At 51.7% G+C, this 25,072-nt stretch overlaps 7 protein-coding genes across 7 annotated transcripts; 3 read left to right on the top strand and 4 right to left on the bottom strand.

Annotated features, from left to right (window-relative positions):
• The first annotated feature begins 599 nt into the window (after positions 1–599).
• Positions 600–3,518, top strand: B0T23DRAFT_37709 (uncharacterized protein). The gene is made up of 2 exons (XM_062837007.1): positions 600–1,948; positions 2,022–3,518. Exons 1-2 carry the CDS (start codon positions 888–890, stop codon positions 3,046–3,048), a joined length of 2,088 nt encoding a protein of 695 aa, XP_062697835.1. The 5' UTR covers positions 600–887; the 3' UTR covers positions 3,049–3,518.
• Positions 3,519–5,704: 2,186 nt separating this feature from the next.
• B0T23DRAFT_37719 (uncharacterized protein) lies at positions 5,705–8,289 on the bottom strand. The gene is made up of 2 exons (XM_062837015.1): positions 7,645–8,289; positions 5,705–7,583 (listed from the first exon to the last, which is right to left on the bottom strand). The coding sequence occupies exons 1-2, from the start codon at positions 8,151–8,153 to the stop codon at positions 5,810–5,812; spliced, it is 2,283 nt and encodes a 760-aa protein (XP_062697836.1). The 5' UTR covers positions 8,154–8,289; the 3' UTR covers positions 5,705–5,809.
• B0T23DRAFT_37728 (uncharacterized protein) lies at positions 8,273–9,168 on the bottom strand. The gene has a single exon (XM_062837020.1). The coding sequence runs from the start codon at positions 8,948–8,950 to the stop codon at positions 8,393–8,395; it is 558 nt and encodes a 185-aa protein (XP_062697837.1). The 5' UTR covers positions 8,951–9,168; the 3' UTR covers positions 8,273–8,392.
• A 1,438-nt stretch (positions 9,169–10,606) lies between these two features.
• B0T23DRAFT_305909 (putative branched-chain amino acids aminotransferase) lies at positions 10,607–11,918 on the top strand (the record flags this gene model as incomplete). Its single annotated transcript, XM_062834341.1, has 2 exons — positions 10,607–11,683; positions 11,751–11,918. The coding sequence occupies 2 exons, from the start codon at positions 10,607–10,609 to the stop codon at positions 11,916–11,918; spliced, it is 1,245 nt and encodes a 414-aa protein (XP_062697838.1).
• Positions 11,919–13,085: 1,167 nt separating this feature from the next.
• B0T23DRAFT_392715 (endoplasmic reticulum vesicle transporter-domain-containing protein) lies at positions 13,086–14,405 on the bottom strand (the record flags this gene model as incomplete). Its single annotated transcript, XM_062838023.1, has 3 exons — positions 13,086–13,549; positions 13,646–14,236; positions 14,321–14,405. The coding sequence occupies 3 exons, from the start codon at positions 14,403–14,405 to the stop codon at positions 13,086–13,088; spliced, it is 1,140 nt and encodes a 379-aa protein (XP_062697839.1).
• Positions 14,406–17,129: 2,724 nt separating this feature from the next.
• On the top strand, positions 17,130–20,501 carry B0T23DRAFT_307842 (uncharacterized protein; the record flags this gene model as incomplete). Its single annotated transcript, XM_062834441.1, has 2 exons — positions 17,130–17,500; positions 17,579–20,501. The coding sequence occupies 2 exons, from the start codon at positions 17,130–17,132 to the stop codon at positions 20,499–20,501; spliced, it is 3,294 nt and encodes a 1,097-aa protein (XP_062697840.1).
• Positions 20,502–20,926: 425 nt separating this feature from the next.
• Positions 20,927–23,936, bottom strand: B0T23DRAFT_37811 (fungal-specific transcription factor domain-containing protein). The gene is made up of 3 exons (XM_062837075.1): positions 23,750–23,936; positions 23,321–23,681; positions 20,927–23,268 (listed from the first exon to the last, which is right to left on the bottom strand). Exons 1-3 carry the CDS (start codon positions 23,804–23,806, stop codon positions 21,233–21,235), a joined length of 2,454 nt encoding a protein of 817 aa, XP_062697841.1. The 5' UTR covers positions 23,807–23,936; the 3' UTR covers positions 20,927–21,232.
• Positions 23,937–25,072: the final 1,136 nt, after the last annotated feature.

The raw sequence follows: 25,072 nt of genomic DNA on the forward strand, positions 1-25,072 counted from the left end.
TAAACGCATTGTTCTGGTCCTTGAGCGACAGTTTGTTTGCAAGTTAAATTGTACGGCGCTTGTTCCGTCCTTCCCGCCCAACAACTTAACTGCGGCCCAAACAGCGACCCGATCGGTTCCTTCCATTCAGCAGCATGCTGTGTTTGCCCATTTGAGTGGTGAACTATTGGAGGCTCCTTTTCAGGGTCCAATTCCTTGTTCAAGTTGCCAACAGTTGTTGTCAATGTTCTACATTCCATTCAGCTTGCCGGAAAGGGCACCACTGTTGGGCTCGCCAGAGACGTTTATTTTTTTATTTCTCAACGATTGAATTGTAGGCCACTGGCAATGTTTATCACGAGCTTCTTGGGACGAAAAGTCTCAGCTTGGCTGTCTAAAAGTCCCAGGAGATCTTTCGTTTGCCGGCCAATGCTCTCATCGAATTGCCACGAGCAGCCGGGCGATTAATGTCTCTGACGGGCGGTAACCGGGATTCCGTTGCTCCCATTCCTCGGACTTCTGCGGCTGGCGGCTGCTGATTTGCGATCAGGCGGACAAACGGACAGGAAAAGGTCGCACTCCCGTTTTGTCGTGGTTGTCGTCAGAGCTTGGGCCCAGTCTTTGATGGTAATAGCTTTTTTTTTTTTGGAGGCATTTTATATCGAGTCGGGACCCCGTGGGTTGTGGGCAATCATATCTTGTCTCTTCTCAGAACCTGCGACACCTCGAATAGGTATCCCATGTGAACGAACGACGTCGTCTTTCTGGATATCCACAGCATCGAATGTGGCCTGCCGAGGATACCTTAGCTTGCGGGGATGCGCAGCGGAGAGGAAGCTCGAGCCCCTGGTGCGCTGACAGGTCAATGACAATTGCCAATATTCGATCAGCAAAATAACGTGTGAGACATGCAGCGAACCAGTCCGACGACATTGCCTCTTTTTGGGGGGGAAGAAGGAGAAGAAGGAGGGAAAAGAAGAAGGAGCAAGGGCAAGGGCAGTGGCAATGGCGATAACGACATGATCGATCCTTCATCTCCTCCTCCTCCTGGAAGTGGGACAGATGCTCCTCCCCCGGTCCCCAGCAAATCGCCCAAATCTCCCTGGAATAATAGCCCGTCGTCTGGGAGATCGCGACCGCGACCGGGGACCAGTTCGGGCGCTGCTGCTGCTGCTGCTGCTGCTGGCGGAGACGCCAAGTGGAATCCAATTCCAATTCCAGCTCCCTCGCCGTCAGGGGTGCAGGGCCAGGGACCCGTTCAGGCACAGGCACATGCACGGGGGCAACCACCACTACCGCCGTCAATACCACCACCTCCATCATCATCACCCAGTGCAGCGCAGCACTCGCCAATCACAGCCGCCAGGCCCAGCATTAGCCAGGCTAGCGCCAGCACCAACGGGAATAGCGCCGCTGGTCTACCAGATCCCCGCCAGCACAAGGTCCTCCACAAGGACCCTAAAGATCCCAACACCCAAGAACGCGAGAATCGCGATCGCCAGCCTTCATTCGGTCGCAAGTCGTCCCTTTCGTCCCTCATCCACCGACATCGCCGCGCCGCTTCGTCCCTATCGACATCCGGAGCCCCAGGGGGAAATGGCCCTGGCAGCGGAGCCGCAGCAGTGACGAGTCGATCCCGAAAACCGTCCCTTCAACCCGTCGGCACCACCAGCCACAGCTCCTTCAGCTCCAACTCGATCCCGCCCGTCCCCGGCATTGCGCTGGCCGCCTCGCGACTGACCGACGCCGTACGCCCCCCGCCGTCTGCCACCACCGAGACTGTCAACTTCTCGAGGATGTTGAGCCGCAGCACGCCCACGCCGGTGAATGGCTTCGGGCCCAGCACCACACAGTTAGCGCCTCCCGCTATGGTGGCTCCCGGGCCCCAAAGCGAGCTGGGCGAGGTGCACGCGCGTATACAAGAGACGGCGAACAAGAGGATATCGACCTTGGATTATCTGCGGAAAGCGTACATCTCCCCACCCACGCTGTCAAAGAGCTCTCATCATATGCTAACCATGTCTCCTTTTTCTTTTGCGCAGTCACGAAGGCCGTATCTACTGGTTCAACACGATCCTCTTTGACAAACCCGACTTACAAAAGATGCCTTATTTCAACAGCACCAAGTTGGGCAGAAGAGCAACCAACTACCTTCTCTTGGGTCTCTCCCTACCCACCGTTCTCGATCTCGTCTGCAACAACCCTACCGACTTTTTGCGAAGTCTGAACCACCTCCTAGCTGAGTTCGAAACCTTCCAACAGCTACACTCGGAAAATGGCACAGCCTCAGCCAGTTCCCTATCACGGGCCCGCATCCCGCAAATGTTCCGACGAGCTACGCCCAGCGCCAAAACAAGACGAGCAAGTAGTGCGACTGGCATGGGAGGAGGCAGTAGCAGCACCACCGTGAACGGATCCAGCACCCCAGCGATGCCCATCCCACCACCGACAGCGAACGGCAACGATCCTAACGACTTTGGTTACGCTCTTGAATCCGTCCCCTCCCACACGGGTACTTTTGACGAGTCTATGCTCACCACCACCACCACGAATTCGGGCGCGGGAAACACTTCCACTTCGACAGATAAGACGACATCAACAAGTAGCAGCGGCATTCCCTCGTCAACCTCAGCAGCATCAACCGCCCCCTCGACAACAGCGTCCACCATTGCTGGCGCCCCATCCTCGGGTCAGACCGCACAGCCAACAACATCATCCGCCAATTCCCCAGCACCCATATCCTTCTCGCCAGCCGAGCAAACCGAGCTGCTTCCAGGAGAGGAGTACACACACTTACTAACGCCTAACCTACCGTTTGATCCGGACTTTTTCGAAACTTTTGCGACATTGTGTGACGTTTTAATCGACACTTATACGAGGCTGCTATCACTGGTACCCACGCCCAGCCAGTGCAACGGCACAGTGGCCGAGTTGTTTACCAAGGCGGACGCCAAGATCCGCAAGATTATTGTTCAGGGAGTCATCAAAGAGTTTGAGGAGCAGAGTCGAGCAGGGGTGAGGGCGGAGGTGGGAGCGGTAGGGAGAGTGGTTTTGGGGGGTTTGATGTGAGTGTTTCTTGTGCGATGCGTGATGTTTGTGATGTTGATGTTTGTTTTGACCTTGTTTGATGTGTGATGTTGCCTTTTTTTTGGGCGATGGTGTGATGATTATGTTTCTTTTTTGGGCAGGCTTATGTGTGAAAGCAAAAGTATTGGGCAGGGCAAAGAAAAATTCAGGGGACCGGGGGCTATTGTGTTTCAACGCTTTGGAGTTTCTTTTTGCTTACACTAGCTTCGCGAGAGGTCGTGGTGTGGTTTCATTATATCCTTATCTGTTACACTTCACTGTTACTACACGCCTGTCTCACCTACGGACCCAAAACCCCAAAAAGACACACGCCGAAGACGTTTAAGGGGTCCAAAGGGGCGGCCTTGCCATCCATCCATGTCCAAAATGCAACACAACGCAACCAAACTGCCATGAAACAACGACCGAACGAACGACCAACCATACAAAGTGGAACACCGAGCTAATTTATTCCGATTCCAAAACACAGGGAAACTGCCCCCTTGGCAGAACGAGCCAAAACCCTAGACAGGGTCGTGGAAAGCAGCAACGAGAGCGGCAGCGGCAAAGGCAGTCACAAGAGCAAGAGGTACTCCTAGGTGGATGAACCTTCTAATGTCTCTGATGATGACGACGACACTTTTGACGACACCTTCGTTCTTGTCGGCGACGACGACGATACTGAAGGCGCAACCGAGGTGATGAGCCTTGTCGAGGTTCTCGGGTCCAGTCCACCACCTCCCCGTCGGAGGATGATCACGGCCGGAACGACTCCGAGGAGCAGTCCTTGTGGCTCCATTCCCATTGGCCCTCTTGGTCCTCTTGGTCCTCCTCCTCCGTTGAGGTCACCGAGTTGGGCGAGCCAGGGAAACAGGACACCGAATTTGGCTAGGAAGAGCTCCATAATGAGCTTTAGGTCGCTGAGGAGAAAGGTTTCGAATATTAGTATTGGTGGTGGCGGTGGTGGTGGTGGTGGTGGTGGTGGTAGTGGAAGTCAGGAAAGTCTGGAGTAAGGAGCAAGTAATGCCGTTCCCCAGAGATTATGTCAACAACCGCTATGAGGGAGGATTCGTTCATCCATCGGGTGGGGGTATTTGACCCATCGTGTGTCCCAAGATTCTCTAATAATCTTTCCGTGAAAGGGAAAGCAAGGAGGCATTGAAATACAACGACACGCAACCAAAGGACATACTGGGTAGATAGAAGTGGGCGGGGTCGTAAAGGCAAAGATGGAAAGCCGAACGAAGAAGGAAACATCATCAAGTTTCATTAGAAGAAGATCAAGATACCATTCTGTTTTAGTTCCATAGTTAGGACTACACTAGTCGATTCAGACACTTTACTCTGGGTCTAATAATGTTTATATGGCATTTTAGAGGGACGTTGTTTGCTTGTGTGTTTGTTGCTGGAGCGTGTGTGAAAGACACAAAGGGTATCGATGGATGGCTTTGTGGTTTACCATACACCGGAGTTTAGTTTAGTTTAGTTTAGTATGAGACTTTGTAGTACTGCGTTGCAAGACTCGATCTGACGTATTTAACTAGGTAGGTTCAGGTAGGTTCAGGTATCGTCGTCAGTGACAAAAACAACTGAATCAGAAAGGCGCGCCATAAATAGAGGTATCACTTTGCTTGTAGTTAGTGTACCTAGGTACTCAATGGCTAGGTAACTTGTTGAAGTTTCTAGTCTGCGTGCATCGTCAAGCTCGTAGGTAGAGGTACCTACCTATCTGACAGTCACCTGAGGTACCACCTACCTATCACACACAAGAGTGGTGTTCTTGATATGACGGGCAAGTTAGATACCTAGGTAGGTAGGCTGGGGTAAGTACCGAACCTTAGGTACCTAGGTACTCATCCTACCTGCTATGTACGTCGTGGTTGAAATCTCTATCCATCACAGTTTTTTTGTAACGGCTTTTTTTTGTTTTTCTATCTGGCACCTTGGTACAGTAGGTAGCTACCTAGCTACAAAAACGATCCACCGCGTATTTGGACTTGTCCCATATCCGTTGAGGTGTTTACTTTACTTTTACGGCTACCTACCTGCTGTGCTGGACTGGACTGGAGTGGACTGTAGATATGAAACACTCTGAAATTTTCTGGGCTGTGGTATTGTGTGTTGGATGGATACTTGACAGAGGTTTCTCTTTTTCTTCCCCCCCCCCCCCCCCCCCCCCCCTCTTTTTCTTTTTTTTTTTTTTTTTTTTTTTTTTTTTTTTTTTTTTTAATGGTTTCATTTGTGTTGTTGTTGTTGTTGTTGTTGTTGTTGTTGTTGTTGTTGTTGTTGTTGTTGTTGTTGTCTCTCCACATCTCCTTTTGCTCAGAATCACAGTACTGGTGGTTTAGTGTCTTTTAATCGAAATGCTCTCTGAATATTCCATGATGCGTCCGATCGGTACTTGGGTTGTGGAACGCAATTACCATTCTTGGGTTTGTCCCTTCATGCTTTCTATCTATCTATGCTATGCTATGTCATGTATGGAAGGATGGATGAATGCTACCTACTCCATTCAATGCCATGCCATGATGCCAGTTTGATGCTCAATAGTTAAAACCATTACTCATTACATTCTTTCGTTTTGACGATCTAAGGAAAAGAAAAAGAACTTGAAAAGACACGACAGATGTGAGCGACCTCGATGTCCATCTTTCTGTTTTGTGTGAACCTGACCTGGGTCCAGGGTTATTGCTGATATCCTCCTAATACAGCATAGCCCCAGGAGTAGTTAGTTACCCAGTGAGTGGTATATATATAGGTAGTTCTAAACAGCAATCGACTGCTTAGAGGTATGCACCCCCTGATGCCCATGATGACTTCCACTCCCACTTCCACTTCCACTTCCGCTACTCTTCCTCCTCCTTCCTGATAAATGCAACCGATTCCCACTCCTCCCAGGACTCGAGTCCCTATCGCTACTGTTATTGCCCTTTCTTCCCGTTGGAGACCCACTCCTCTTATCTTTTTCAGACGCTGCCGACGACGACGACGAAGTGGACGAAGACGACGATCTTCTATGTACCCACGATGATGAAGAAGACCGTTTATGATTATCGTCCTTCTCGCCGATGGTGATTTTCGGGATGAGGATAGGGATAGTGAATGCCGGGAGTTTGGGTGAGGGGTGGTGGTGTTGTTTCTTGGGAGGTGTTGCGGGTTTAGTGGCTGCTAGGGGTGGAGAGGCGGGGGGTGAAGGGGGAGAATGATGTTTCCCGTGAAGGTGGTGGTTAGAGGTATGGGTGTTGTGGCGCTTGGAAGAGATGACGGAACGGAGGCGGGGGCTGGACCATTTTTCTTGGCTTTGGTGGTCTTGCAACTCTGTGGTGAGCAAGCTTGGAGATGAAGTGTCATCCGTATCATCCGTGAAGTCTTCCTGGGTGGTGGTTGGTTCGGGTTCTACTGAAAGTAGTAAGGCGGTTGACTGTCTTGGAGGTGTTGGGGGCATTGTCGGTATGTGTTCCTCGGGTTCCTGGTAGTTTGTGTTGATCTTGGTGGTTTCCATGGGCTTGTGATCGCTTTCACCTCCGCTTTCGCTGTCTTCCTCTTCGTCGTCGATGGCAAATTCTTCCGCGATAGGTGACAAGACGATTCCCCTCGGTGTCTTGATCTCGAGCAATGTCTGGACTTCTTGGTGACCTGGTTCAGATTCGAGTTCAGCCAAAGGCCAGTCTCGGGTTTCTGCTGCTTCAGTCTTGAAACCGAAGTGTGCCAGCTCTGTCTTGTAATCGTCTTGCTGTGCTTCCAACTCCTCTTCCAGGGTCAGGTCGTCACACGGGAAGCCTGTGTCAGGCTCGGGCGCAGGTAACACCAGATGGAGACTTGATGACCTGTATGAAGCCGGAGAGGCATCCCTTCTCGCTTTCCTTGGGCTGTCAGATTCCGGCTTCTCGTCATCCACATATATCTCCTCGAGCTTATCATCCGTCGCGGCCAGTTCCGGGCTGGGTGGGGTTGTGCCGCTTTTGCTGATGAAATCCGGATCAGGGTGACTGGAGGGCTCGGCTCGGTACTGTTCGGCTTCTTGTTCTGCTCTCTTGCGCGCCTCTTCTCGTTCTAGAGCTTCCTCTTCTTCCGTTCTCTGCCAGTACCGCCCCATCGCTGCTTGGTTCGCCCGATGCCTTCGCTGCTTCGTCGGGCTGGTGAGGTTCTTCTTCAGAGAGTTTTCGTCGTCAAAGCGGGAGATGTAGGTGACTGTGCTCTTGCTCTTGCGCTTCACCGGTAGGAACCGACGTCCAGGTCCTACTTCAACTCTGTGTACCGTTGCCGTGGCAAATCGGACGGTGGCGGTTCCGTGTCTCTCAGGCCTGCAGATGGATGATTCTGAAGAGGATACCGAGCCGGTAATGGAAGTTATGCTGGAGTCCGGTAGAGGCACGAGACAGGCATGGTCTGCTGTGGGCTTCCTGGGGTCATACTCTGGAAGCGTGGTCGAAAAGCAAGGGATCTTGCGTGGTGGCGGTTTACGCCCATCTGGACTGGCGACTCGGAGAATTGACTTGGGCTTTGGTGGGGGAGGCAACGGTTGTTGTTGCTGTGGGCTATGGCTGCGTCAATGATGATTCTTTTACTCATTCATATCATATAAAGATATGGACTTACCCTGGGAGCTTGTCTTTGCTAGCTTTTTCTTCGGAATGGTCCCCTTTAGAAGCTTCTTCTTTGACTTCTGATGTGTTTTGATCCGAAGTGGTTGATGCGGATGTTGTTGTTTTGTTGATGGCGTCTGTTGATGCGGCCTTGGTGGACGTCCTGGAAGCAGATTCCGATGCCTTATTGTCCAGCGTCCAGGAAGGGGTCTTTTTAAGCTTGGCCTTGGTGAGACTGTCTTCGTCGACAGCGGCAGCACCGGGGACTGATATGGAGAATCTCCGTAAAGCCATTGAGCGTCTACGTGCCTTCTTTTTATCATCGGCACTGGAGCTGTGCCTGCGGCCTCTTGACAGGCCATGGTGGGATGGTGAGGTGGGTGCTGGCTCGGAAGATGAGGTGGAGGGTGTCTTGGTAGGGCTGGATCTTGGCTGTAACCCTGCCCACGAGAGAACGGAAGTTAACGAGTCCCTTCTATGCGGCTGACGATGCCTGCTTGACTCTCTTGGCTCTTTGGACATGGTGACTGATGGTTCCTTTTCTGTCTTTTTGTTTGTGACCGATAAGGAATCCGTTGGTTTAGGGTAGGATACAAAAAAGGAGGGGTGCCGGCTAAAGCGCTTTGTGCCAGCAAGTATATATCGTAAGGTGACAGCAAATCCAATCACCTGAGCGGTCCCTGGATGGACTAAAGAATCCTGCGAGAAGGAGAGGGCCTGAGTGGTTTTGAAAAAGTGGCTCGGGCATGTTTAGGTCAAAACTAGGACGACTTCACATCGCGATGAGCCATTGGGATGGCACTGTATGGTACGCGGGGAAGCCAATCACGGCGTGCAGTCGCGCTTTTTGTGCTGCTGGCTGTATGCCATTTGGCATCACTGGATGAGATAGATGACATAGGTAGTCGTCGACTCTCAGAACGTACTGGATACCGGGTGAAGCGCCCGGAGAGCGGATTGCTAAGGAAAAAAGCAAAGTCAACAAAGTCTGTAAATACTTGAGGTTGGTGTGCCCCTGAATTGGCCTCGACTATCATGGGCATCCCAGCCTTTTTCGTGCCAACAAACACACATCCAGAACGCCATTCCTCTCTGTTGTCTCCTGATGGCAACCAATGGATAGGCAATGAGCGCGTACCCGATGGATCTTTCTGTTTCTCTGTTTCCGAGTGATGGGTAAGGGCGCCAGTTGGCAGCAGTTCATGCGGCCAAGCCAGCACTAGTAAGCAGCAGCAAGCAGATCCAAGCAAATCCAGACAAATCCAACACTTGTTTCTGGTGGTACAGAATGGAGCCAGGAGTTGTAGAGATTGTGTCATTGGTGGTGCGAGCAACAGCAAGTCGAGGCACTCATTGGCGCGGCCAGCAGCAGCTAAGCAACCGAAGGCGGAGTGAGCGGAGCGCAGCGATTTGGTACACGTGTTGAACGCATTCTCGTAGAGGCCGTGAGCAAACAGGAACTAGAGGTGATAGTGTGCGGTCGAAGAAAAACATGAAACCCGACTTTCTGTGTTTCGGTGAGATGGATGAAACATGTGGTTCTCAGCCGTGATCAGTTGTGCCCAAACTAAGTAGGTAATGTCGGCCGCTTCTGCCGTACAACTGAACCACAAGCAAGGCAAGTGACTCGGTAGGCAGCGGTAGTGATAGTGGACGGAGAAACGGAGTGACGGAGTGACGGAGGTTAGCCGACCGGGTGTAGTGACCTTTTTGATCGGATCCGCCCAGGAGCCTCTTCGCTGAGGGACTCGGCCGATGGACCCTGCCGCGTTCAGCCCCGGTGCTCTCAACTTGAATGTCTGGCTGCTGCCGAGCCCGACCGCCGGTCCCAAAACCATCACTGCAAAATCCCGAGGCAATGAACCAATCGGCGGACTCTCGCTCCAGACAACGGGAATCTTCCCTCTTACACTAGTGTAGTAGCATTTCTTATCTTATCTGAACCTCGCAAGGTCCTCAGAATACCGCATACCTACGGCTACTCTCGGCCCAATTGACATCGAGAGGTCAAATTCCGTGCTTTGAGTGATGGGAATTCCAAGCTGCCAATTCGTTGCATTTCACCGCATCTTATGTACACTACATACGTCGGAAAGATCAAAGACAATCTGTGTGTTATCAAAGGTCTGTTGATCTTACGTACCTGTAACAACCTCTCCGTTGTGACGCCATGGGCAATTGATGGTGATGAAGGTGATGACTCTTGTTGGAGGTTGTTTGGGGTAAACTGAAGGGCGTGCCAATGTGGGCCCAATTTTGCCAGGGGCTGCGAACTCGGCGGCAAGGGTCCGTTCCAACCGACATTTTTCTCCCCCCACGGCAAACAGAAGACGTGTTGATACAACCTCCATGACTCAACCAACTTCTTTACAATGAATGTCCGTCTTCGGTGCTCGGAATCTGCATAACAAACGTGGCAACGGGGCGGCATTGACGATCTGACCCCTCCTGTGCTCCAGGTTCCTTTTCCTCGGGTTAAACAATGTGGACAAGTAACGTGGGAGTTACATCGATCCCAAACGAGGAGGTTGTTGAAGACTGAGACATCGATGTAAGCTGCGCATATCTGCGGCATATCGCTTGTCCAAGGCCGCGGATAGACACAGCGCACCTATGCGCCGTCCCTTCGAGAATCTTGGACTGCTTTTCTTTTTACCCACATCTCGAAAAATCCCCACCTGACCTCTTGTTAATGAAAATCCATTGGTCAATGGGTCAGACATAACCAGTGTCAGGACTTGGGAAAGAAAAAAGAATGACTCCGGTCCACGAGTGATCCCGGTCTTTGTTATCGGTCCCGTATCTGGGCCTCGGGTCCCCCAACCCTCCGTCTCCATCCGTCTTTTCTCTCCCGTGGCGTTGCCGTCTCATGATAAAACTTTCTTCCCCCCCCCATCTTGATATTTCTCCTCTCTCTATACCTTCTCTTCATACCATCCCAACACCCGGTACCACTACGCCCTCAATAATTCAAAATGGTGTCTCATTCCGAACCCCCCAAGGAGGCCCTTTCTGCCGTTGCCCTCGAGCACACCATCGACGAGGCCAACGCCCTCATCAACGGCACCTCCGATGTCCCCAAGATCCAGGAGCTCGATGCCTCCAAGCTCGTCGTCACCCTTGCCGACCCCAATGCCCGCCAGGTCCCCGACGAAGCTACTGCGAATGCTGCCTCCGAGACCATCTGCACCGACCACATGGTCACTGTCTCCTATAACGTCGAGTCTGGCTGGGGCGTCCCCGAGCTCAAGCCCTACGGCCCCATCTCCCTGATGCCCACGGCCTCCGTCCTTCACTACGCCACCGAGTGCTTCGAGGGTCTCAAGGTCTTCCGCGGCTTCGATGGCAAGCTCCGCCTCTTCCGCCCCAACCTGAACGCCAAGCGCCTACTCATGTCCACTCTCCGTATCGCCCTCCCCGGCTTCGACCCTGTCGAGGTTGAGAAGCTCATCGCCAAGCTCGTTGCCGTCGATGGCGCCAAGTGGCTCCCCAAGGACCGCCCCGGCTCCTTCCTCTACATCCGCCCCGCTGTCATCGGCACCCAGCCCCAGCTCGGCGTCCAGGCCCCCAAGCAGGCCCTCCTCTTCATCACTGTTTCCTTCATGCCTCGCATGGACAGCCCCGCCGGTGGCATGCGCCTTCACACCAACCCCGAGGATATGATCCGCGCTTGGGTTGGCGGTTTCGGCTACGCCAAGGTTGGTGCCAACTACGGTCCTTCCCTCCTCGCTACCAACGAGGCCAGGGCCCGCGGCTTCCACCAGATTCTCTGGCTCTACGGCAAGGAGGCTTACTGCACTGAGGCTGGTGCTTCCAACTTCTTCATCGTCTGGCGCGCCAAGGAGTCCGAGGGTGGCAAGCTCCAGCTCCTGACTGCTCCTCTTGACGACAAGCTCATCCTTGACGGTGTTACCCGCCGCTCCGTCCTCGAGCTCGCCAAGGCCCGCCTTGCTGGCGAGGTCGAGGTTGTTGAGCGCCGCTACACCATCGATGAGGTCATCGAGGCTGACAAGGAGGGCCGCATTGTCGAGGCTTTCGCCGCCGGTACTGCTGTATGTCACTGTTTCCCCCCATAGCTCATCTTTCCGCCCAAGCACGTACTAACTTTGCCGTTTACAGTTCTTCATCGCCCCTGTCTCCCAGATCCACCACCGTGGCACCGACGTCCACATCCCTCTCGGCGAGAACGACTCCGGCGTTTACACCACCAAGATCAAGTCCTGGATGAAGGACATCATGTACGGCAACGAGCAGCACGAGTGGGGTGTCGTCATCAACGAGGAGTAAGCCTGCCCAATACACCTACATAGCGATCTGATACCCCCCCCCCCTTGGACCATCGACCCTAGCGAGCGAGGGATCTTCCAATTCCGGCCCCCCCTTACTGGATTCCTGGATTTTCTTTCTTTATCGCTGTGCAATGTCTCTTGTCATTTGATTGTTTTTGGAAACCAAGCGTCCGCTTTGCCAAAGAGTTGGGAAAAGAACAGGATTATTCACACGACACTTGATATAAACAGGGATGAGGCTGTCGCTGGCCAAAAGAGGAAGAGAGAGCAGAATGAGGAGGCAAAGCGCGAGTAAACCTTGCTTGCTCCTTTTGCCTTTCATCGACCACTACAAAGAAGGACGACCGCCTATCTAGAGTGGAGGTTTAGAAGACTGAACAACAACAAAAACAAAACGTGCGGATGACGGTGCCCGGTATGCATAGCATTTGCATATACGAGTGCATGCAGCCATACGAAAAAGAGGAGTTGATTTTTTCTGCATTTCAAGTGCTTTTAAAAGAGCAGAAGCGGAAGGAAAAGCATAAAAAGCATGCAGGGAAGAAAAAGAGTGGCACGTTTGGGCGTTTTGGGTTTTCGACATATTCCCCGGAGGGGATGTTATGTGTAGAGAGATTTCTTCGTCTTTTTTTAGAAGCGTCTGTATACCCGGAAGAGCGAATAAAGTTAACAAGGATTAGCTCTGTCCCGTTTGTGAAAGATGTGTGGTGCAAGGACCTTTAATATGCAACTCGGCTGGGTAGGTAGGACAGGCAGTTAATCAATTACTTCCTTATCTACCTGTCTACCACCGGTTAAATAGACATGAGGTCGTTCTAAGGCTCAGTCAAACCTTACCTACCAAACCTTAGCAGTGCTAATAACAACGTGCAATCACAGTACCGCTTCCAGGTTACACAGACATGGACATAAGACGAAATAACGGAATTTGTAAATATAGACGCTACCAACGCTGTGCAAACCTGAAAATTCTGTAGATCTTTCCAACTCAATCTCGACGTCTCCGTACGTCTCTGCACATGCCCAGCTGATATCATCAAACAGGAAAAAAGAAGGAAACCAATTTCTTCTACATCCGTCTATCTCTCTTTCTCTTTCTCTTTCTCTCTACCTACCCTCCACCACCACCACCACCACCACATTTTGGTTTTTTACCCACCTACAACTAATCATCACGCTCATGTCCCTTCCCACCCAACATACCCTCACTCGGCCCACCGGCTCTCCTCCTCCTCTTCCCCCACACCTCTTGACACCAATCACTAATCCTGTACCCCCAATGACCCGCCACCAGCGCACCACTAATGACATTGACGACCTTGATGAGAAAAACCAAAAACGAATCCCGCTCCTCCTCGATGTTCAGCAGAATCGGCTCAATGTCGTACTTGACAAAGATGCCCGGGATGATGCGCTCCGTGACTTCCTGCGACTGCTCCGTGACGGCGTACTGGTTCGTGACAATGGATTTGCCTGACGACGAGTAGACGGTGGGGACGACAGAAATAAAATACTGGAACTTGTGGAAGTTGGCGGAGGCGATGTTGACGGTTTGGTCGAGCGGGTTGACGAGGGAGGGGAGGAAAGGGCCGAAGGAGAGCTCGGAGATGATGTGGGAGAAGTTGAATGCTGTTTTTTTTTGTCGTTAGTAGCTGTTGTTACCATGGAAAATAAAGTTGGATGGGATTTGGGGGGGGGGGGAGGAAAGGTAAAGAGAAAACAAACCAGAATGATCCAAATGCTGGCCAAACTCCATATATCCATGCCCTTTAGCCGTAATATGAAAGTCGCCCTGGACCTTATTCAACTCCAGACTGCCAAAAACCCTACAGCTGTCCGGCGTCGCCCCCCACAACCGCGGCGTCCTCGCCCACTTGGCCTTCCGCCTGCCCAAAGAAACAATATCATGCACGTGCTCCTCCCCAAACCCTTCGTCATGCCCCTGCCCCTGCATGTACCCCTCCCCCGTAACCACCTTGCCCTGGGCGTCCCGTCCCAGCTTGTGAATCCCCTTGTTGTCGACCCAGTGCTGCCACACCGTCGGGTCGCGATGGAGCCTCGAGGCGGCCAGGATGCGGTCGCCCGCCGCGTCTTGCACGTTGATGTGGATGTCTTGGCACTTCATCTTCACGACAATGTCGAGGTTGATGTCGAGGGCGTGGGAGACGCCCTTTTCGACGGCAAAGGTGTGCGATTCCGAGCCGCGCCACCAGCGGGAGGCTTCGGACCAGAAGAGGATGAAGGAGACGAGGGCGACGAAGACGGTCCATTTGCCGCCGGCGGTGGTGCGGGTTACGTATTGGGGTTTGGATTTGGCTGTGTAGTAAGTAGGACTTTCATGTCAGTGATTTGAAGATGTATGAAAGCGCATTGAATGTAGGAAGGAGGGGAGGGACGTACGGAAAGCGTCAAAGGCGCTGACTATGCTCCCCTTGGCGCCAAAGGCGTCTTCGTCTAGGTGACGCTTCTCGTCGTAGCCGTTCATCTTTACGTATATGTGTTTGTGTATCGTAATCGGAGTTGCGAAAAGGTATGTCTGGTCTGGTTTCGTATGTTGGATGCGATTCAGCACTGCAATCCGTCCTGGTGTTGTTGGTCTCCCCTTCTTCCTCTGCCACTTGTCAGGGCGGCGGCGGCAACCCAAGCTGTCGGTTGGTGGTGACAGTGACCACTGTTTTCCGTTTTTGGATTTCTTCTCGATTCCAATCTACAGCGGATTTCTGATCCTGAGCTAGTACCGCATTGGCGTTTTATCGAAAAGCAATTTGTCGTCGAGACCCGATGGTGTAGTTCTGGAAGGACACAGCCGGCTACTGCTGCAGGTAGCTCTTGTCCTTTGGGGGAAATTGCGAATGCGCCCACAGCTAATTCGTCATCCGGTTCGCGAGGATTGGCTCGGTTGAGTTGGACTAAACAAATCCACGGAAAGAAAGAAGATGATGAAGATTCAAGCTACTATGTACACCAAACACTAAAGAAAGCAGAAGGAAGTTCTATGGAAAAAGGGTGGTGATCCTGGCGGCTGAAAGACACCGGCCGTTCGTTCCCTTGCATGGATGCCATTCGGAGGACATTCATCGATGAGGACAAGTGGACGTTGGTCCCCGCGAAACGATCCGCCGTGGCTTGGCGTTTGGCTGTAGATCCCTGTGTGCCTGACAGGGGCCTGTTACGGGAACTAGGCTGGAATTAGCTCGAGCATGCGCATGGCTGGTGGGAACCCGTTTGCCATACTTAACCCTGACCCTGACATGGCCTGCCTTGCTTTACCCCTGAATCGTCCTCCTTTGTGTGCAAGTCGTCAACAACATCACTCCGTTACCGTTGCATGACATTTTGTCTGGTGTTCGTCACAACTTCTTCGCCGACATATGGCCAGATCCTAGGCTAGTACTCGAGGGCCTTTATGTGCTCGATTGCATGTCCAGTTCTTTAGCCCCCTCGTTTCGTCTAGTTGTCTTTCATGGTCTTTCCGGACATTTATCAAGGTGCTGGTAGGATCATTCTCTGTATCTTTTCGGTTTATCAACAAGTGATGTAACGGCAGTAACCCGTTTCTTAAGCCTTCTCCCCTTTGACTCTTATGCCGCCGTAACCGTCCGTTTTTCTCATGTATCTCATGACATTGTTGGCCGTTCAAGGCTTGGTCTCTGATGTATTGGCTTTATGTCCATACTGTTCAAGGAAGTCCGGACTTTCTGAATACGAGGTGTGGTGAACGTAGTATGTTTATACAACACTTCCATGGAAAGTTACTTAGTTCAAATCTCTTGGTCAACATATCCAAGCGCTTTTGTACCTATCCAGTTCGCCCCTCATTTTGATGAAGATGACCTAGCCCTACTTTGAGTGTGCATTCTTAGATATCCTTGATGGTTTTGGTGAGTGTTTACATCTACATTTATATGTTAGGCTCATTCAATATTGTTAGAACAGCTGTCATTGAGATCACGTACCCATCTAACAAAGAACCTAAACAAGTCCTGGATTGTATCCGCAACTGGTAGAAGTCATCGCTTTGAACAACAAGGATAGTATTCAGATAGAGAGCTTTGGAATGTGTGATATCTGATGTATGCTATGCACAATGCCATACACTTTGACCTGTATGATCTCCTGGTCCCCTCTACTCGCTTGGAGAGGCACAATTTCAGGAGATTTCATCCTTTATTGTTCGCAATGGCAAACAAAAATCAATAAACGGTCTGGCAGACCGCCGCGCGGTGAACCACTTTCTGGAAATGTTGCTACTGAATGATGGAGAGCTTATCGTTGACAGATGCGGTACTGCCCATTGCCATGCCATAGAACCCAGTGGGATAATGACCAGGAAACTCCTCACGCCCGTTGCCATATCCCAAACATCTTTATTGCACCTGCCCGACATCTCGTTGACTAAATCCTGACATTCTTTTGACGGGAGGTTCTGGCCTTTCTCGTCTCCTGAATGGATTTCAAAAAGATAACTGGAGGCAACTTCCTTTGACATTCCGCTATCAATGCAGCGCGCTCACCGGCCCCTTCTCCTCGAACAAATATCAACCTCCATCTCTCCTGCAGCTTTATCTGGAAGTTACTTCCCCACCAGCCATCGAAACACTTCCGCTCAGCTGGGAATCTGGCATCTTCCCGTATTCAGCTAGGTACGTAACTCCTACGACAAGCAGTACCCGCCAAGAAGGTTTCCCCGCCATACCTAAAGGTACCTCTTGCTTTTCTTCCCTTTCCGAACCGCGGAAGGGCTCCGTGAGTACTTTCTCATCCCCCAATTACGCAAGCAAACATACTCAAGAGGGGAAGGCACGACGTACCTGGACCCGCTCACTCCACTACCTTCCCGTTCTTCCTACCTTCACCCAGGCTTTGTGTCAGATTTTCTTTCTCGGAAAGTTGCCAAGCATCTGGCCACCGACGCTTCTCTCTCCTTCCATCGGTGTCTTGACTCTCTCACACGAAGCCAGTACCTAAAACTGGCAATCTCCTCCTCGATCTGTCTCAGCTGGCTCGTCGTCGAATCGAATACGTAGTCACCATCCGGTAGCATACCCAACAGCGTACACTCTACACACTTCCAAGGGTGGACGCGTCCAGAGAACACGTACAATACTCGGTAGGTATATTAACAGGAGCGCTCATCTTTCCGCATTACTAACAAGTGATGACTAGCATTGCGCTATCCAGTCCAGGCGGCCCTAGTCGCGGATCCAACATGACGGACCGCGACAAGAGTGGCCAATCGGCCGCGGACGAAGAGGAGCAGAGGAGAAAAGCCATTCTGGCAAAGGCCATGATGGATGATCTCGGCACTGCTCGTGTCGAAAACCTGCCGTTGGAGGATGTTGACCTCCCTCCTCGTCATGGTCGTCATGATGGCCGGGGACACTCCCGTCTTACGATGCCTCGGCCTGCTCCCGCCGTGTCTGATATCTGGGCAGAGGCCCAACGACAGGGCGTTTTCAACGATGATGACGCTATTGCTGTGCGAGAACTTGATGATCTTGGAGGCGGAAGAATCTATGCCACCCGCCAGCAGGAAGTCAGCGCTTTGGCTAGCCGCCTCGTTCGTGGCGTCAGAGATCAGTACGTATCGATCCATTCTGAACACTGGATGTATGCTTGTGTTTGGTGTTAAACATTCGACTGACCTTGCCATAATAGTGCTCAAAAAGTATTGAACCCCGAGCTGGACAGCCACCTTGCTAAACAATACCATGGCCGCGGACGCGAGATACCGCCAAGCAGAAAAATCAACATTGGCAAAGACATGAAAACATCCACTCTCGGTGTCCTTCATCACGCATCTCAGCCGGTTAAGCAATTCCCCCCTAATTACCGCCCATCTTCTACATCACCCCATCCATTGGCTTCCACAAAGCCCCTTCAACAAGTCTCTTCCAGTCAAGGACTTTCGTCTTCCCGGGTTCGAGTTGCATCTTGTGCATCTTCTACCCCGCCTTTCAAAGAGACCTGTCGGACTACTTCGGTCCATTCTACTCGTCACGCAACTATCAGTCAAGGGCCCCGTCATCCACCTGTCAACCAGGCTCAAACACAGCCTGGCCTAGCTACCGCGTCAACTGATTCACGCCAAAGCTCTGCGAGGATCCGGCAACCGTCTACGCCTACCACTCAAGGCCCAGCAAGTCAGCAACTCCTGACTTTGGGCAATGAGCATAATGTTCCCCCTTCGGAGAATGAATCTTCTCCACTTTCGCCAGAGCTGTCTAATGTTCTCTTCAAATGCGAAGTTGACTTTCCTAATCCAACACGTCTACCTAACAGAACGCTTGTACCCTCCATGGTTTATCTCTCTGCGGCCGGAAAACCCCATTTGGGGTTCTTCACACTAACTTGCGAAGGCAAGCAGGTCTGCCAATCGCCTATCTCTCAATACTACCATCATACTATTGACTCTGGATCGCGACAACTGATAATTATTTTCAGAGGCCAAGAGGGTTATACTAGCAGTCACATAGTCAACTTCATGGCGTATATGGACGCGGAAGATTTTCACAAGACACTCGCCTGTCTCCGTGCTGGCAAATATCTGGATCAGGTCAACGACAACTCCAGGCAGATGTTGGAGGCTACCATTCAAGAGGCAGCTCCAACTACCGGGGAGGCATCCCCCACGCCGACTCCTCGGAAACCCGTGTCTCAAGCTCGAGCGGAACAAGCAATCACGACAGATTTTGACACGGTCTCAAGACAACCATATGCACCAAATTCAACCATAACCCAACGTGCAGAGAACCAGGAGATACTGGTTGGTACGCTTATTGACTTGGACACTTTGGATGACGCTCCATCAACGGTCCAGCCACAGTATGCTCAATCTGAAGCTGCGGAGCTACTCTCTACTCTTGATCCGTTTGACTATGAGCTTGAATATGTCGACGATCAGCTTCAGCTCCAGCAAGCGCAACCTGGAGTCACGGAACATAACTATGGGCTTGATATTGTCAAGCAGGAGTTTGTTGATACATACCGATTACTGTTGCAGAACATGATTAAGGTATTGGGTGAAATGCCGAGCAACAGGACAAATCGCGGTGCTTCTACGATGATTGAAGGACTCCAGACATTCGTGACGAGATCAGCAATGACTGATGAATGCGGTCTCGATGAATCAACCAAAAGAGAGCTTCTGAAGGAGGTCTGGGGTGACTCTCAACCTGTGGATACCGACGATGTTACCAACGACATTCAATCAGTTCCCAATTCTCTGCCAGATCGCCCGGAAACTCCCAGACCTCCCCCTCAGACCGCAAAAACCACTTCTCGTGAGACTACTAGAGCACACTCCGCTGTGGCCGCTACGCATACTCGCCGCTATGTATACCAACTTCCTTATCTTGTGTCCCTTTACGACCACCGTTTGCAGCCTCCCCACTGGCTCAGTGAGCTGGGTTTTATGCCCGCGTTCTCTAGAAGGAACCAGCCTCCCTCGACTTGTCAGAGCTTGGAAGCTACGCTTACAGCCACGAGGCCTGCCACTCCGCTTCCAGCGGCTACAATTCTGGCTCCTGATTTTACCAGGAGCAGAGCCAATCACGCCTGGGTGATGGCAACAGAGGCCTCAGAGATCGTAGAGCCTACGCCCATCATGACTTCCGAGTTAACGACTCAAGGTGTGCAAGCAGAGACCCTGGTATCACAGATCAGAGAGCCTACAACGGTAGTTCCCAATGAGACAACTGCGAGTCTGTCCCATAAAGAGCACGCAAATGCAGATATCTGCAGTGAACCCGAGCTCATCTCTTTGGCCACTCCGAAGCCACCAAGGCCTCCACCAACACAGATAAATGTTCGTGGCCTTCGGAACTCATTGTGGGCTAGACCTGATGATCGCCTTGAGACCGAAGGAGTCTTTACAGGTCCTCAATTCTTGACTAGTGCCACCCTTCGAGCGCGAGCGCAACTTGATCCACAGGCCCCAGTCAGTGCTACTCCTGCCGAGTTGGCGGAAATGTTCTCTGGTAGGCCCTCTACTCAGAGTATTGAGCATGTCACTCCTCACATTGCACCTGGTGTGCAAAACGATGGACCCATTTCAGTGTCTAATCACCGGCCCGCCACCCCCGCCGACAATACTTCAAATGTTGGAGGACCGGCTCCTCAGGATCGAACACCTCTTTCAACCCAGCGTGTCGTTAACACGCCTATTCAGCAGCCCAGCTCCGTCATCACACCGCCTGCTCAATCGCAGTATCCGGTCATCTCTAGCAGTCTTTCCAACCATAGCCTGGCTGGCTCAGGGTGTGCGACTAGTTCGGTGCCAGAGAGTTCCTCCAAACCAGGTCCTCCTCAACCCGAGCAATCTGCTTCTTCTAGCAGCTCCACCAACCCTGGTTTAGCTGGGTCTAGGTTTGCTAGCAGTTCGGCACCAGAAAACTCTAATGGTACCCACTTGCCCGTTGTTCAAGCCCAATCGCCGGCTCCTGTTTTCGAGGCCCAACCGACGGCTCTCGCTCCTAGACCTCTTAACCGCGGCTTGGCCGGATCGAGATTTGCTTCTGGCAAGGTGCTATCCAGCTCTGGTATCTTTACGGGCCACTACGCTCGAACGCAGCCACATTGAGATTTGGCAGTCCAAGGGTATATCGAGAAGTACGGGAACCGCGATGATTCGACATATGAGAAACCCATACTTGACAATATCTTGAAAACGCGGCGAAGGGGAAGGCAACAAACAATTCATGGATGGAATATTGGAACTAGGTTTATTTCATTTCCTTTTTTTACTTTGCTGCTTTAACGTCATAATGCAAGCGATATGAGAGGATGGAAGTATGGCATGACATAGATGAAGCAGTGTAGAAGGGGGAAGAATTTATAATGCGTAAAGAACCACAAAATAGCTTACATGGATCAAAATCCAAGCAATATGGCGGACAATGTAGAATAATGTAATTATTAGACTTCAACTGCTATCCCAAATGCTTGTGAGGTGCTTTTGGTGACAGGGAAATGATTGAGTCGGAGGTTGTGCGAGTGGGAGAACCTGTGCGCGGTAAAGGTCAGCACCGTATCCTCAGAACGCAAGTAAAGAAGCCCATGGCAAATTGAAAATATCTTGGTTTTGTTCTTGAGGGTGGAGAGGAAGCAAACATGATATTGTAGCGGATACACTCCTGGTACCCATCGATATAAACCCCAGTGTCACTTCCACTCCAACACAGACTTTGATCACTCAAAAGCACATACAACGACACACCAATTCTCTTGCCCAAAAACACATGGTATCATCGCTCCAGATATAGAGTGTAACTATTTCTTTTAGTCCCTCTTTCCACTTCCCAAACGTTTTCGTCACCCACCACTTCCATCCCCACCACCATTTCCATTTCCACCTCCACTCCCACCCCCAGACCCATTCCCAGACCCCAAACCTCCCATCCCCGCCGTAGTCCCCAGAAAGAAATCCAGCCCATCCGAGTCACTCCCCGGCCCTCCTCCGCCACCCCCCAGCAGCATTTCATTTTCCGCCAACTGCTCTAGCAGACTCAAAAAGGGGTCCTTTTCTTCTGTCCCAGTGCTACTACCCATGTCACTCTTCGGCGTTGGCTTGTTGTCGCCGGTACTGCCAGCACCGGCCGGGTTCTGATGAGTGTCATCGTCTGGGTTCCATAGTAGTTGTGATGGGCTGGAGAAGGCGTTGGTTGGGAGGTCACCGAACATGGGGTCGAAGTGGTGGTGGTTGGTGCCGGGGGTGGAGGGGCGTTGTTGTTGTTGGACTTGGAGGTTGGAAAAGTTGAGTTGTTGGGGGCTGCTGAAAGGGGAGTTTGGAAGGTTGGGGGAGAAGGAGGAGATGCCTTGGCCGAGGGACATGGAGTGGGAGCGTGGGTGGTTGTTGGAGGAGGGGGTGAGGGAGGAGAAGTTATTGATTGATGTGGAGGTTGTGTTTGAGGGCGGGATGTTGGTATGAATTGGGGAGCCTAGTAGCATGGAGTGGAACTGTGCTCGTTCGTGTTGGGTGTCATGTTGTTGTGCTAATGATGGAGTGTGAGGTATTCCCCCAGGGGATGGGTGAAGGCCGCCTAAGGAGGACAAGGGGAATGTTGCCGTGTGGGGGTGGGATGGTGTGGGAAGGCCGGTGCTGAAGTTCGCGTTTCCGCTGATTGATAGTAGACTCTTGATATCTGGCCGTTTCCTCCCCGAAGGTGCAGTATTCTTCCTCTTGAGATTCGGTCTGCTGAGCGCCGACTCACCAGCGACATTATCGGCCAGACGAGGCGCATACAAATCGTGCCCGGGATATGTGTCAGTTGTAAAGTCCACTATCACGTCGACCAGACTCAAGTTGGCCGCATCAAAACTGAATGACTGTCCTCCTGGACCACCGATGTTGGCATATCGATCGAAGAAATCTTCCAAGTGGAAGACTGGAGAGTATCGGATCGAATTGTTGGCAACACTCTTTACAAGCTCCGCATGAGCATCGTATATACTCTGAAGTGTTTCGCGCTGATGCTGTACACTGGCCCACGAATACCGCAACTCACTCAGCTGTTGCATCTCCCGAGATAGAAGCTCCGGCGAAGAGCTGAACACGTTCATTTCTCCCATTATCCCATGTCTGCTGTAGTGGACGCCATGGACATGTACCGTTCCAGCCGTACATACACAGTAGCCAACAAACGCTGGCCACTCGATAGACGCCATCCGTTTTCCGAGTTCCACGAGTTCGGCAATGGCGTTGGCGTGTAGAAAACACATGTTGGTGGCCTCAATTTGCCAAGATTGATGCTGTCCTGATCCAGCCAGTTCGGAGAGGTCAATCGGAAGAAAGGGTCGGTATATCAGACAATGAACCAAATGGTAAATGAGTTTGCTCAGAACGAGCACGGTTGAGTCTGTGTGACCGAACAAGGAATGTAGGCTGGAAAATGCATCTTCTGTCCCAGAAGCCCAGACATCAAGGTCCTTTCGGATCTTTGACAGGTTGGAGAGCGAGTGCCATGGAAAGTGCGAATCGCCTTTGGCTCCTCCAGATGCCAGATATTGATTCGTAGCACCGAGAATTCGGGCAATATCGATAAGCAATCCGTTGCTTCCTCGCGATCTCTTCCCACTCCCATAGAAGTATTGCGAATTCGAACCACTCTGGAAGAAGTCCCCTTCAACGGGCAACGCTGCTGGACTGAGGGACCAACTCGGGAGCCTCAACAAAATTGTATTGTCCCTAATCAGAGATGGCCTCTTTGAACCGGAAACCATGAACCTGTCGAGTAAGTAGCAGCTCCAGAACAGTCGTCTTCGCGTTTCTCGTTCGATAGGAGTAACTCGGGCATCGATGGCCATTTCACGGTGGAGCTCTAGAGCCATGGCCATTCCTACAGCATTTGCTAGTACAAGTTAGCTTTAGAGGAGGGCACACGTGCTTAAGGTAAATCATACTTAGAAGCATATATGCCTTTTTCCCTTTCCCAGCGGCGGTAAAGGCCGTTATCAATAGTAACAAGGCCTGCAGAGCATCCACACTCGGTTCATCCGTGTCTAACTCTGACCTGGAACGAGCGGCGTAGTCTTCGCTGAGCTTGATCGCGGATTGGTATCCTTTTGGGTGAGGTGTATACCTTGCGGCCACAGCACAAACAGCATGTAACAGATAGTTTGGGACTTGCTGCAGCTGAAGACGTTGGCGGAATGTCGACTCGTCAAGTATGTGAAAAGGCTTGGCGTGAAAGCGAGTGAAGTATGTGTCGTACAAAACGGTCGGCTGGACTTCTGGCATTGATATCGATTGCTGCTCGACATTCTGTGCCCTTGTTCTGTTTGTTAGCCGCCATTGATCCTCACTCGGAGCTCTACATTGCACTCACTGACTAGAAGGTTGGTGAAGCTCTTTAGAATCGTGTGGACGAGGAGAGTCCAGCGGGCCATCCTTTGGGATTTGTTCCCTTTGGTTCGTACTGGTGCTAGTTGACGTTGTGGGAGACAAAGAATCGGCTACAACGTAGGGTGTCTCTGGGACTGCTGGCGTTTCTGACTCCCCCTTTTCCTTTAGTCTTGCTTCCAAGCCATCCACTCGCTTTAGTAATGCTTCCAAGACATCGGTCTTTGGGCCCCTCTTCTTGGGTACAGCGTCTATGATAAAAATTACCTGTCAGCGTTCTCTGCTCGGCCTGTTAGGTCTGATGACCTTCAGGAGCCGCGGGTGGGGCAAGTATTTGGGTATGACAACGCACCGTAGATGCATGGACATTGGAAGATTTGACAGGCTTCACAGGCAGGTCGAAGGCGGTTGCATTTGATCTGTGAAACCCGGCCTGGTTAGCTTGGTTGTGTTCCCAGGCTACTGAGCACGTGCGGAGGTGGCCTATATACCTTGCGTTTTCGACATGACTTGCAGTTCATGGATTCACGTGGCTCATTGCTGAGTCGGCGGGCAGGCAGCCGCTCAATGCCAACCTGAGGACGAGGAAGAGACATGGCTCCTGGATGAACTGTGGGAAAAGTGGTGACGGTCCCGGCATTATAGGCCTGAATGCTCAGGACGGTTTTGGTGGATGACGATGAAGGTGAAGATGGAAGTGGAAGCCACAAAGTATTGTTATGGTCGTCTCTGATATCGCATGGTCGTCAAAGCATCTCTGGGCTTGGAGTCTTGCCAATGAATTGGAGGTGATGTAATGTCTGGACCTGGCGAAAGGGCGACTTTGGCCAAAGGCGACAAGGTGAACGATTTCCTCTCTTCCGAGTTCAAGTCTCACTAATCATACACCAAGCGCGGAGGAGATGGAGGCGCGGATGGTTGTGGATGTCGGCGTTGAAGGATGACAAAACATGATCAAGTAAACTTCAAGATCATGACAATGGCGAATACGAAAGCATCGAACAATGTTCGCAAGCGAGTTCGTGGAGTTGAGCAGAGAACGAATAGCGAGAGGTTTCAAGGCAGGGGACTTGGCCAAGAAAAGTAAAAGTGGTCGAGTAAAGGTGTTTACGGTCAATACCACCTTGACGACGGCCCGGAGTAGCCCCGCATCATCGGTACTGGCAGGTAGTGTAGTGCCGGGTGAGATGCTGGGAATCCTGGAGGTGGAAGTGATGGCAGCTGTGTTCGAGCGGTACGGATCGGATTCCGTAGCGTAGGTTAGCTGCCCGAAGGCTTCTCGAGGCGAACAAGGGAGTCTGGAGGGAAGATGA

This window comes from Neurospora hispaniola (assembly GCF_033458365.1).
Source record: "Neurospora hispaniola strain FGSC 10403 chromosome Unknown B0T23scaffold_1, whole genome shotgun sequence".
In the NCBI taxonomy this organism is placed as follows: Eukaryota; Fungi; Ascomycota; class Sordariomycetes; order Sordariales; family Sordariaceae; genus Neurospora; species Neurospora hispaniola.

Excerpts from the sequence above, each read along its gene's own strand:
- B0T23DRAFT_37728 (XM_062837020.1), bottom strand. The coding sequence starts at position 8,950 with ATGACACAATCTCTACAACTCCTGGCTCCATTCTGTACCACCAGAAAC.
- B0T23DRAFT_37709 (XM_062837007.1), top strand. The coding sequence starts at position 888 with ATGCAGCGAACCAGTCCGACGACATTGCCTCTTTTTGGGGGGGAAGAA. Across the intron at positions 1,949-2,021 it reads TTGGATTATCTGCGGAAAGC|TCACGAAGGCCGTATCTACT; the intron begins GTACATCTCCCC and ends TCTTTTGCGCAG.
- B0T23DRAFT_37719 (XM_062837015.1), bottom strand. The coding sequence starts at position 8,153 with ATGTCCAAAGAGCCAAGAGAGTCAAGCAGGCATCGTCAGCCGCATAGA. Across the intron at positions 7,584-7,644 it reads AGCAAAGACAAGCTCCCAGG|CCCACAGCAACAACAACCGT; the intron begins GTAAGTCCATAT and ends ACGCAGCCATAG.
- B0T23DRAFT_37811 (XM_062837075.1), bottom strand. The coding sequence starts at position 23,806 with ATGGCCCGCTGGACTCTCCTCGTCCACACGATTCTAAAGAGCTTCACC. Across the intron at positions 23,682-23,749 it reads AGAGCTTCACCAACCTTCTA|AATGTCGAGCAGCAATCGAT; the intron begins GTCAGTGAGTGC and ends ACAAGGGCACAG. Across the intron at positions 23,269-23,320 it reads AAAGGCATATATGCTTCTAA|CAAATGCTGTAGGAATGGCC; the intron begins GTATGATTTACC and ends AACTTGTACTAG.